The 13151-nt window shown below is 47.5% G+C and overlaps 1 protein-coding gene across 2 annotated transcripts in view; it reads left to right on the top strand.

Moving 5' to 3' along the window:
- The window catches only part of LOC138521017 (uncharacterized), a 124532-nt gene that overhangs the window by 15102 nt on the left and 96279 nt on the right, over positions 1 to 13151 (top strand). For both annotated transcript variants that reach the window (XM_069633524.1, XM_069633523.1), the window contains exon 3: positions 2768 to 2871. In XM_069633524.1, coding sequence (XP_069489625.1) covers positions 2768 to 2871 — 104 coding nt within the window. The remainder of the gene's footprint in view (positions 1 to 2767; positions 2872 to 13151) is intronic.

The raw sequence follows: 13151 nt of genomic DNA, 5'->3' as shown, positions 1-13151 counted from the left end.
TTCACCAGAGACTGTCCCTATTTTATTTATTTATTTATTAGATTTGTTTTACTGCCAGACCCTGAGGTATCACGGCGTAGTTACAGACATCTTAGTTATGGTTAGAAACATACATATATAATACATAGAAGAAACAGTTACACAAGCATTACATGTTATGGTGTCATTAGTGTCCACTGTATGGGTCATATGGAGTTATTTAAATAGAAGCTAAGGGTCCTAGATGCATTGGAGTCTATCTAGTGGGGATGGTGGAGGACTGAGGTTGACTGGGTCTCACTTGACTAGAATTGGTTAAATAAGCAGATTTTTAGAGATTTGACTGATTGAGTGCTCTGAGTGTTCTCTTACTTCCGATCATCGCTTTCAGTCTTCTTGGTGCTGTCTCACCCCCCTCACTGCCACTGATTCATGTCCCACTATTGCCTCACTACTGACTGTCCCTCTCATCCAGGCATCTCTAAGCTCCATCTCTCCATTACTCTCCCTGTTTCTCTGCCCTCACTGTCTTCACCAGGAATAGCTTTCATGTGTGTCTCTCCACAGCAGTGTCCACTGTCTCAGCACTATCTCAGTTCAGACATCACTCAGTAATGCCTCATCACGCACCACCCTTAAACAGGCCTCTGTCGGTGCTGTATCACAACCAACGGTTCGAGACATTGCTGGGTGTTGCCTCCCCACCTGGCCTCCCTCACACTCAGTGCCAAGGCCAGGCTAGGATGCAACCCACAGCCCAAGCAGTGTGAGACTACAGCAAGGTTTTTCAACTCTTTAAATATTCAAGCCAGTCCTATATCAGCAGGGGACCTGTTCATGAGGCTTTGATAGCAGTTCCATCCTATCAACATGAGTGCTGTGGTGGCTGTGCCTTCTCGAAGGCTCGATCGGAGCTATGGGACTCTCTTCCACTGACCTTACGCAGCCTGCCCAAACTTGAGCGGTTTATAACCTCTCTTAAAACATACTTATTCACCTAGGCCACTCGAATCCCTCTGCCTGTCACTTCTCAAGCTAGCGGCTTGATGCCGTTGGTGACTAGTTGTGCTATACAAGTGAAATTGATTGATTGATTTGATGCTGCAGGCCTGCTGGGCGAATGCCTACTGTGGTTAATGTCCAGTCCACCCCTGCATCAGGGCTCTCTGAGTCAGTGTCACTGGTTGCCATCTCACTGCATCCAATCAGAGTTGTGGGAGCTGAGCATGGCTTGGGCTGGCCCAGGCCAACTGGTTGGCTCGTGACTGACTCGAGTTTCTAGCCACTGCTGTCTAAAGCCTAAGCATACGAAAGCAGGTCGGCCGGCCAGCATCTGCCTGTCATATTTTGGCAGTACACCCACACCCTTCCTGCCCTGCACGTAGATAAGGTGAAACCCTCGGACACTGGGCAGAGCAGGACCTGCCGGCAGTTCACACCTCCCAGTGTTGTCAGCAGTGGATCCGAACGGGGGCCGAGCGGCAGGGGGCGGGGGGCTGCCTGGATGCACAGCAAGCTGGAATGCTGACAATGATGGGGAAGGAATGGGTCTTGGTGTCATACAAATATGAATTTTGGGTTAAGCGAATCGAGTGGCGCTTTTTCAACCAATGATCCTGCTCCCCCTTGTCGGGGTGAGGTGTACCAGCAGGGCTGTTTGTCATGCTAGTAACTAGTGGAATATGCGGTTTGGGGGTTTCAGTCTGCTATAATTTGGGGTGGGGGTTGTTAGATTTCAGTAGCATTGGTCAAGCTGTGTGTCTGCTTCTCAATACCGAAAAAAACAGGAGTTGCTGAAGGTCAGGACTGATGTGCCAACAGCATAGCTGTGTGTGCCCGCCTCCCACCCGTACTCAAATTTGCTACGGTGTATGGGGTTTGAGTCATGTTTTATTCTGGATGTGGAAAGTAGATCTGTGGTCATGATCTTTTACTCAGCACAAGGGTTTATATATGTTTCAGATTTGTTTATAATGTGGTTTGTATACTTTGGGGTCATTTCTGTGAAGCAGATTGTAGTTTGGATGTTCAAGGCCACAAATTGGCACACGTCGTATGTTGGGGAATGTGCGGTCTGGTCTCTGCGGTGGAAACTGTGCAGCAATCCCAGCTTCACCTATTGGCTGGAATGTGTGATCCTAAGCACATTATTTGTATTTTTATTGTGTATTATCTGCACAAAATAGTATTCCAGATAACAATTGTAGTTTGTTGGAGGTAGGGAGGCAGGATTTGTGTGTTGTTGGGGGTGAGAAGGTAGGACGCAAGGTATTGGTTTGGACTTTGCGTTATATGGATTGGTGGGGCGGGGGGTGGGGGTATGGGGCAGTAGGCCATGTCTGGCCTCCTCCCGTGGGGAGGTAAGAAGCCAGCTGTGGATTTTGTGGTCAGGTGACAGGAGACAGGAAAACAGGTGAGAGTTGGCTGAGCTCTTGTTTGGTTCCTAGAGTCAGGCCAGAACCCCCGGGCTCCGCTTTCTTGCCTCTACCAAGGCATTCTCTTGCGCCCCCTCCTCTACATACGGTCACTCTCCCTTGGGACTCTCCCCGGTGCTGTTTCATGGCGCACAGTATGTCTCATCTTCTTACATGTCTACCTCGCTATCGACCACCTACCTTCTTTTCACACTGGTGACTTAAAGTCTGACCACCTTCCTGGCTGCAATTCCGAATATCCCCACATAGTGTCACTCTTGCTCTATGCGCCAATCCCAGCATTGGCTTTTCAAAGCGGATCTTCGCCTCTTGCTGTACACAGCTTCTGAATCCACTCTTCTTCGTCTTAACAGGTTCCCCGTCCCCGTCCAAGTCGGAAAAGGACCCCGGGAGCCTGTCTCCGTGGAACAGAATCATGAACCTGTACTGCAAAATGAAGCGGTCTCCGAACTACCGGGTACTGTCACGGCTTTCCAGCACATTGCAATTGCAAACAGTTTCACTGATCGGGCGAGTCTCAGCGAGTTGAGCGCTTTGAAACATTTGACTGTGTATAGGCGCTATATAAATAAACCATACCAGTCCAGTCAAATTGGAGGAGGGGGGCGGCAGAATGAAAGCCTCGTTGTGAAAACTTTTCCCAGATTCTGTTATGGAAAGAAACACATAGGGAGTGACGTCCCAGGAATTGCCATGACAGGCACATGGTATGCACATGTGGCTGACACACTGGACAGGCCCTTATTTTTATTGGCCCTCTGCTTAACATCAAATTTAAGAAATGATGAATGGAAGGGCTTAAATTATTGATAACCACTGGCATTGCTGTGGGCAACCTTCTGTACTATAATTACTTTAGTCTCTCTACAAAATGGATCATGCGTTTGAAAACCGGTCATGGTCCTGCAAGCAATGGGGGGTGTCCGAGCGAACTGCTGTACCCCGTCCTCTCTGCATGGGAACACAAGAAACCACAGACATATGTCTGCATTGTGGGAGCCAATCAGTGAAGTGAAGCTGGATTATCCAGGCCCAGCAAGCAAGATGCCCACACAGTTCGACCATGCCACTAGACCACAAGGCCGAAATATGGCTGGAGTGGCCGTGCAGGCCAGCAGTTCGGATTCATGTGCACCTTTTGGTGGCAGTACCATGGCTCATTTTCTTATGAGCGTAATCGGACACAGAGGGGCAAAAAAATGATGGTACACATGATGGCCCACAGCAATGACAGTGGTAATGATTTATTTCAAACATTGCCTCCATGGCCTTTTGATTTTACTTCACTGTACCCCCTTAGGATTGTATTTCTTCTGTACCAACCTTCTTTTATCATCTATCCTAAAGTACGTTAACGCACATTATTGATTGTTTGAATGTATTTATAAGGTACCTCAGTCCGTAGATGCCCCTGTTGCAGAGTAAAGTCAGCCTAGCGTTTCATCCTTCTGAGGCTAATAAAATGAGTAGCATTCAGTTGCTCCCTAATACGCTGTGTGGGGAGCAGCAAACAGAGCGGTTGAGCAGCTTAAATCCCAGGGAAGCACATGCGAGTCTCCCAGCAGTCATAGGGTGCAGCCATAGAGAGCACCCAGGAGAGAGAGGAGAAAAACAAGCTCAATGGGTGGCAGATGACCAGCTTCAGGTCTAGCAAGTGCTCTACTTTACCAAAGCAGCCTGACCCCCCCTCCCCCACCCCCCCAACCACCTCACTCCAAATCCTGGGTAGCGGGAGGAGACCCCACGACCAGAACCCCCCCAGGCAGTGGAGGAGGGGCCCGACTATAAACACAGTCAAGGTTCAAACCCCTTCACCTTGTGGCCCATCAATCATGTCAATTTCCCAGTAAGAAGAGACCCAAGAAGGTGCAACAAACAAGCCAAGGGACAATCCAGACTCTGGGGTCTTAAAAGAGCAATATAACACTCTTGATTATTAAACATGTATGATACCGGCGCTTTATGCAGTGGCTGATTTTGGCAGCCAAACAGAATAAGACACGATTTGGTAGAGTGACTTTCACAGGATCTCGGCCCAATATTTCTGGTGCCAGGGTCTGAGAGATTCAAGCCTCTTGGGTGAGTTTTTCCTATACCCCTTTCCATATGGTTTAAAAGACACGTGCTTCTAATGGCAATCTCCTATTTTTACTTGAACCGCACTGCCTCCCTGCTGATGTTCTTCCAAACGCTTCAAGTCCCGGGAGAGCTGGGACTATTGAGAGGCCAGCTGTGCCGCTTCCATTTAAAGAGCACGGCCTCCAAAAAGTGGAGGCAAAGAGGAGATGAGAAAGACCCTGGCGGGGTGCGGGTCGTTCAAATCGGCTCGTTTCTCGGTGCTTCGCTCAATGGATTTACGTTTGCCATGAAAGTGCTGGAGTAATGCATTTTCTGAGAGCCTTTGGGTCACCCATCCATGGGCATAGTTTTAGGGGGGGGACAAGGGTGTTTGGGAGTTAACACCGCCACTGACACTTGTAATCCGGCAGTAATACCGCCGGGCCAATTTGTGCAAAGTCAGTGCAAAGTCAATACAAAGTCATTTTTTCCCTACAAAATGACTTGCACGGATTTTGCACCGCAAACATACACTTTGCACAGTTCCATGAGTCAGGGTTTGTGTCGGCAGTGCAAAGTCACTTTTCAGCAGTGCAAAGTCACTTTGAGCCGTACAAAATATTCCATGAATAGGGCCTCTATAGTCTGCTGACTGTCCAGCCCGAGGCTCAGAGAGGGCCGAGTCAAGGGTTGATTGTGTAAAAAAGTGAATATAAGGGAAAGGAATAGGACTCATCGATCTGTGTATGATGCGGTGAGTTCATGCGCCTGCGGTAGATGAGTGCGAGGAGCAGAAGTGACTGTGCAATTTTCTGCGAAAAGCACAATGCAGAAAAAGGGCCTGATTAATACACGTGGAAATGGCGAGAGAGATTTGATATGTAGGTTCCTTGCCCTATGGCCCCCTCCATACACACCACCCCTCCTGCATGGCCTTACCTCCTTGCATTACACGTGGCAGCCTGCTGGACCCACATTGGCATGTGTCATAGGGGTGTAACTGCACAGCTCTTGTGAGTCATAGGGAAGGAACTGGACGGATGCCTGTATCTGAGGTAGGGGGTGTAATAAGAGAACGCTACTGCACATTGGCGCTGAGAACATGGGGGCAGAGGGAGCAGTTGTCCTGGTACTTGTTGATCCATGCGGGTAGGAGTGTCATTTTGCCCCCGTGGATTAATGTAGTTGTATGGGGGTGACGAAAAATGAAAACCAAAAAAATAAAAGAATTAAGTGACGTGAGCTTTTACGTCGGGGGATGTCACTTCCAGGACTTTGTTGAGAAACCAGAAGTACCAACGCATTTCACCCACCCCGAATCACCTCACCGGTGGTCATTTGAGCAGCAGATTGCGTTCAAGGCCATGCTTCTCACTCCCAAGTCCTTACATCCGAAGGAACCCGCATCTCCCATAGTCATCAGCAGCATTTCTCTGCTAGAGGACTTCATTCCACATCCTCTGACTCCATAAAAATACCCACATTTCCAAAATGTACTTCTTTTTCCGGCTTGGCATGAACAATGGGTAATTCTCGCCCTACCTCTCTTCATGATGAATGCAATCATGTGTCCTTTAGAAGGAAGCAGACACGTCTTCGAATCATTCATGTGTTCTAATGTCTGAAAATGGCTGCTGGCTCAGACCTCGTAATGTTGACACAGATTTGGGTTGTTTGATCGTGAAGGAAAAGATCGTGACGGAAAGAACCGTAAAGGATTTGGACAAAAATGCGTTTTGCTCATAACCGTGTGGTGGCACACTTCGCTGTGTGCTGCCGACTTGTGTCGCTGCAACGCCTGTTCCTGTCACTTCTGTGATCGGGAACCGGCGCTGCAGGGTCCTTTTTTTTCTTTCAAACTTTATGCCGACTAGTGCGGGGGACATCCCGCAACCCTTGCTGGCATCATAGTGGACAAAGGTGTGGGGGGCACCCCTGCCCTCCTTGTTAACTATGATGCCACCGAATGGGAGACCGGGTTGTCATTTTTCAGCCTTTCAAAATTTTAGTATGGCTTTAATTCAGTCAAATCTCAAATTCAGACTTTTATTTTTGGTCTTTTTGAGTAAACCCGTTGAAACAACCTCTTTCAGCGGTATGATGCCTTTTAGTGGGTGATTTCTTTGGAGCTCTAGAAAACCCATAACTCAACCTATGTCGTTGGCTCAGTGTTTTTCAGGGTTTGAGGCCTCTGCAATACCTGGATGTTAGTGCTAGCGTGGGTGAGTGGAAACCAGGCAATGAGTAATGAATTAGCAAACACCCATCTGCTTAGACCCTAAGAAGCCGATTCATGGAATTTCGCAAAAAAATTGTGCAAGGGCTGTGCGCAGAGAAGGGCACTGTATGAGCCTGCACGCAGAAGAAAAAATGTGTGCCACGTATATTCATGTAATTGTTCGGCAAGTAATTGTATTCGCAAGTCACGTCTGTAACACCCCGACACGCCCACACGCAAACCAAAAAACTGCCAGATCAGCTACATTTATGCGCTCCCCCGGGCACGAATACACGCACACTTGAAGCAGTGCGTGGGGTACACCGTAACCATGCCTCCGACTTGGGGTGCCTGCGTGGAGTCCTCCGTAACTGCATCCAGCACCCGACAACATGCGTATAAAAATCGTAACTCAGCAATAACTCGGGAAATCTGCTTGCGAACCCACATAAAATGTTCCTGCACCCTGCTACACTGCTCACGCTAACCCCTATGTTACATTGGCACCCTGATCAAGTACATGCACCCCGAAATCTGACATGCGGCCGCACCTGCATGTTGAAAATCCTACGTGCAAATGTACTTACGCCTGCCTTCGTGTGGCGGATCATATGAAGGACATGCACGGTCATTTCCAAGCCGAGACGTTGCACAATCAAATCCATGAATACGCCTCATGTCACATTATTGTGGGCATGTGACTGCCTGCATCGGAACTGACCCTTTTTGACAAGTTCTTCCTCATTTTTGGTATTACGCTCCCTTCCCAGCCCTCTATGGAAGCCATGCCCATGCTCTGCTTGGAGCCTCGCACAAGGCCTTTGACAGGTCGCACAGACATGCCGAGCCAGCGCAAATTCCATGCAAGTCCAAGAAAAGTACCGCACATTCGATTCCATGAATCGACCAAGGCGGATTTGCGAGCAGTTGCACACGCAAGTACCCTATTTTCTGCGCAGAAAATTCCATGAATTGGCCAAAAGTACTGAATGGCCAATTTCTTGAGATAGGAAAATGTAAGGTTGGGACAGGGAACACTGTGGGCACTCCTACAGAATGGCGGACTTTCAAGTATTACCCCCCAGAAGCAGTGCCCTGGATAGAGCTGTATGGAAGAGCAAGGAGATTTAGGTGGGGGTTCGGAGGGGGTTTGATTCGACTGGACTTGTAGCTGTGCTCTTCTGGGAGTTAACCTGCATTATCAAGCCGTGTCTACCCTTCTCAACCCAGCTCCAGTTATCTTGACCTGTTGATCGGGACAGCAAGTGGGGTGCGGGGGTATTATGCCAGAGGTGTAGAGGCTGCACACCAACTTTCATGTGCAGGTCTATTTGGTTTGCGTTATAGGCCTTTTCATGAACCAAGCGCTGCTTAAGTGTACTATATATTTATTTATTTGGATGTTTTGTGGAGTGCTAGATGCCACTTTCAGGCTGCTTCAAAGAAGTTGTAGCTCGTGTACAAATGTAATGCAAAAGCACATAAACAAACAAACAAACATAACAAATGGCATGAAACAGCATAATGTAACAGCTGGAATAAAATAAGTTGCTATTATGTTGCACAGAAATGAAGTGGGCAGATACAAAAAAAGAAAGAAAATGAAAACCGAGCAAAACGCTCTTAAAACAAAAAATGCCTTTTTTTTAGGAAAATAAAAATTTGAATAGGGAATTAAAATATGTCATTCGTGCCACGGGGATCGGTGTAGACCCAGTGGGGGAGCAAGTGGGTATCCAAAAGAGGACTGTAGGGGGCCCCAAAAATATAACGCAAATGTTTACATTAACACAGCGAAATTTCATGATCGTAGTTCTAGCAAAGATGCATTTGGGAACAAATTGTGCAAATCTCACCAGACCAACATTGCTGAACATGCTCCAGCAGCTTAATCTGACTATTAGGTCATAGCGTTGCAATAAATAGTATATCAAACATGTATATCAAAACAGAGCATTTGAAAGCCTGGCATGTCATAGTAGAAATAACATAGGGTAGCTATAACTACAATGTAGCAACAACGTTGCATAGGGCAGCATGCAAACACAGAATATTGAAAACCAACATAACAGCACAGCAAAGGTACCAGGTAACCAATTACGATATCAGAGTTTGTGCTGGTTGGAAGGGGGAATAGGGGCACAGGGGTTCATGACAGCAAACACTTTCATTTTAGGGAAAGTGTTGTTAAAAATGAAAGGAGCACCAATCCCAGTGTGGATTATTCACACAGCGAGTCAAGCATACAACCCTTTTATCACAGATGTATGATCCAAATACCGTCTTTCGTCATTCTTATTTTCCCAAAATGTTCTTTGATGTTATGCAAAATAGCCAGCTGCTCTCATTGGTGCTATCTGTCCCCTTACTCTTTCTCATAGTGATATTTTGCAATAGTGCAGTAGGAGTGTGCTAGACTGTTCATGCTAGAATAATAGTTTTCTATGAGAAAAACATGTTTACGATTATAGTTTTTGATCATTTGCTTTGCTCTGTAAGACAAGTGCAACATTACTATTATAATAACATTAAAAAAATGAAAAGTGTCAGTCTACAATTTCAGAACAATAAATTAGTTCCTTGTTTTATTATTTTATTTATTTGTATATTTATTTAACATTTATAAAGCGCACAAAACCCTCGGGCTTCACAGCGCTGAATGCTTCTTTTGCTGAGAATATAGGCCATTTTCTCAAAATGGCCTTCTTTCTTGGAGTGGGTCATGCTCAGATTAAATCCAAAGATTGTTGTCTTTTGTGCGCACCAAGGCAATGTTTAATTTCGCTTGATGGCGGTCGAGCAGTGCTGGTGCTGCTGAGCCTGCGCATTTGTTACTCCATGCACACGCAGTAATAATTAACAAAAAAAAATAGAAAACTGCAACCGCAGCGATAAACTGTGCAGTCTGGTTATCTTGTCCCTTATAAGGTAGGTCAGAACCCAAGCTGCCCCCACTGAGTCTACCAACATGCCCTTAATTCTCCCAAACATACAATGGTCTCTTGGTGTGATTGCGACACTCCTGCAGGGACATATGTGATGACAATATATGTTTCCAAGCACCAGATCGGCCTCCACGTGCAGCCGAGAGAGAGAGAGACTAGTGACTTTAAAAACGTTGTCAGCTCGAGGACAGAAAAAAAAATATACTTGTAATATTCTAATGGGACAATTCATGGAAAAGTCAGCATTTCTCCTGCATTTCCCACGCGCTGAACTAACCAAGCCTGCACCTCAGCACCACCACACAGTTTCCCTCGCAACTGTAACCGGCACCCCGAGGAATGCGTAGTTTCCCAGAAAGCATTTATTTTTCCAGTCAATCTGTGTGTGAACCCCCATTAACAGTCCCTGCACCATGCTATGCTGTGTACGTGCACCCTTAAGCACGATCGGAACCACGTCTGTGTGCACGCACCCCTAAATCCGACAGGGAAACCCACCTCCAGAGTTGCAATTCCTCCACGCATATCTGCACGCCAGCTTCCGGGTGGCGGAGATTTCGAGGTCACAGCGTGGGCATTTCACAGGTGAGAGGTTGCACGGTCACATCCATGAATGTGCTTTGGCGTGCTCGTTTGCGTGTGTGCTATGGACTTCCTGCAGTCCATCCCTAGTAACGCCCACTTTCTGGCTTGTTCTTCCCCATTTTGTGTGTACCGCCCCCTATTCGGCCCTTACGTATGTCACACCCACCACCTGCGTGGAGGCTTGGGCAAGCCACTCAGCCACTCGCAGAGGCCTGCCGAGCCTGCGCGAACTCCACGCAAGTCCCCGAAAAAGTCCCACGCAGACGGTTGCAATGAATCGACGAGCAGTGTTTCGCACGCAGTTTGACGTGCAAGATACCGATTTTACGCACAAATAATTCCATGAATCAGGCCCTAAATTGTAGAAGTTTGACTTCATGGCACGCAACATCAGCATTGAGAGCGTTAGGTCATTATAGTTGAAAACTAAATCGTATTATTGTTTTTGTTGCTTCAAGATGACATTTACGAATAACGCAAAAATTAAGTTTTTCTTTTTTCAGCCAGTTATCCGACAGCTCATTCTTTTCTCAAGAGCTCAAACCTGCTGGAATGCGTCATCCACACCCGCCTATAGAATTTTACCCGGGCGGGTTTACAGACAAACGATCCGGCCCCTCCCTGGTTAAAAAAAAACCCGGCATTAATTGCTATTTTTGGAAACCTCCTTAGCGGTACCTTTGAATAAAACACAAATGAAAAAGTCCCTTTGAATGAAAACCAACTTAACAGTGGAAACATTGCCAGAAGGCAGACAATAAGGTTATGCAAGTCCTGGGGGGTAGAGAGCCCACACACACAGGCTGCTTAAGAACAGTGCGCCATTCATCAGCCTGGCTGCGACAGCCCCCTCGAGAGCTGTGCTAAAAACTCGTGTAAAAGAGTGATTCAGAAGTCTGACGCTGCGATCAGACACCCCACAGGGAATTATATACTAATTAGAATTCCCTGAAGGATCTGATAACGGCATTGGATGTCTGGGCAATGCAATAAAGGGGTTAGGTCACGAGCACTGTAAATTGCCTGTGATAGTGTTGGGCACTGCACAGGTGCTGATGTAGCTGGAGCTAGAGTGGGGTCACCCCCCACTTTGGCCTCCAGCCCCAGAACTACAGGCCATCTTGCGTTTCCAAGATAGGCTCCAGGGACAGTAATATTTATTGGAAACAAACAGATCACATTTTACTGGAGTCAGCAAAATGGCCGGTCCCAGCCTCCTTCAGCATAATGGCCTACACCACCTTTTGGGTGGCCCTTTCCGATTCCTGGGCATCCACCAGTATTGTCCTTGGATGACCCTTGTCACTTCCGGGTATTACATAGCAGACGACCGCCTCTGGTTGCTAACTGCCAGACAGTAACTTCCACACCCTTGTATGGAACGAATAAAGCCGGGTCCACTGCATTCAGTTGTCGAGGAATCTCAACTGTCCGTAAGGATGTCAGTGCTCACCTAACCCTGAACCTGGCTCATGCGACCGGCAGTTAACACTTGCGGCAGCAACCGCAGAATGACCCCTCCCCAGCTAGGACCACCCAGTAACTCTGCCATGCTTTAGGGGTGGGCCCCGCAACTCCCAATTTCCCCAACACTAAACCTTAATACTCACCATGAAACCTTACTCACACCTTGCCATTCTTAGCGCCCCAAAGATGGGCAATGGGAAAAACATCATGACCTTCCTCTGTCAGATGAACTCCATCCTCTGCAAAATCTTCAGGGTACATCTCGCAAAGCAACCTGTGCCTGACTAAGGCCATGCCCTCTTCTCGCGTACATTTTTTCAGGCTCATATTTACCCTGTTCCATGAGCTCTCCATGGCAGCGTTGGAAATAGCACCTTGCCACTGCTGCCTTGGCACCATCTCAGACCAGAAAATCTCTGTGCCTGGAAGCAACTGACTCAAAAATCCTCAGTGCCACCTGCATCTGGGCTAATAAGCATCCCCTTCCTAGAGTGGCATGGTCGTTCCCCATACATGCAAAACCAAAATGCGAGGCGCCGACCGCCTCTCCAGCAGCCAGCGCACCACGGGCATCAATGAATGCCATCTCGTGCCCAGTGTGCCCAGCCAGACCAACTCTGTGCTCTTCAGCCCCAGGCTGCCACTTTCCTCCACTGCTGAGCTCTCTTCTCCGTATGTTACACGAATGAATGCCCCATAAGCCACACAGCGCCATCTGCTGGTACAATAAAATGTGTCAAAACAAAAGACAACAGCAACACCATAAAGTCCTCCTGCAATAAACGCAGGTCATCATTAATCCCCATAACCCTTCTACCAGTCCCCGTTAGTCCCTCTGCCCATCCCTACTCATGGGCTGTGGGGGGAGGGGGGTCAACTGACCTCACATAAAACCTATAACTATCAGATTCCCATCTCCCTATCTTTTTTATTGCTTGCTCAGGCATCCCCTGACGGAAAGCTGTTGTGGCAGCACCTATCCTGAAACTGTGGAAAGACCACCCCTTCCCGTAGAAGCCAGCCTTTCCCAGTGTAGCTGCTAAAATCTTGCAAAATTGGAAAATTGCTAGGGGGAACCATTGTCATTCACTAATAGATATGTGCATCCCAGCAGTCTGTCTGCCCCCCATGTATTGTGAAAGCAACCAGGTGGGCCAGCTGACATTGTTTGGGAGCTGAACAGAAAAACAAATTTGCTTTTGTCCTCCTGATCTGTCTTCGATCTACTCAACCTGATGTTTACCCCTACCTCTGTTAATACAGAGATGGGGGTAGAATGCCTTCCCCGACTGGCCATCCTTGCTGGTCGTCACCAGTTCACTGACGTGAAAAAAGCCCCCAAAAAATGCCAGGGAAAATGTGGCCCTGAACAATTACACCTCATATGCATTAAAACAAACAATGGGTAGGCCCTTAAGCAGTTTAATCAAGACCTCAAAATCGATGGGTTTGCCAGACCAAAAA

The sequence above is a fragment of the Ambystoma mexicanum genome, chromosome 13, assembly GCF_040938575.1.
Source record: "Ambystoma mexicanum isolate Mex_15411 chromosome 13, UKY_AmexF1_1, whole genome shotgun sequence".
Classification (NCBI taxonomy): Eukaryota; Metazoa; Chordata; class Amphibia; order Caudata; family Ambystomatidae; genus Ambystoma; species Ambystoma mexicanum.
Note: the sequence above shows the minus strand (reverse complement) of the source record. Positions and strands in the feature narration are given on the sequence as shown.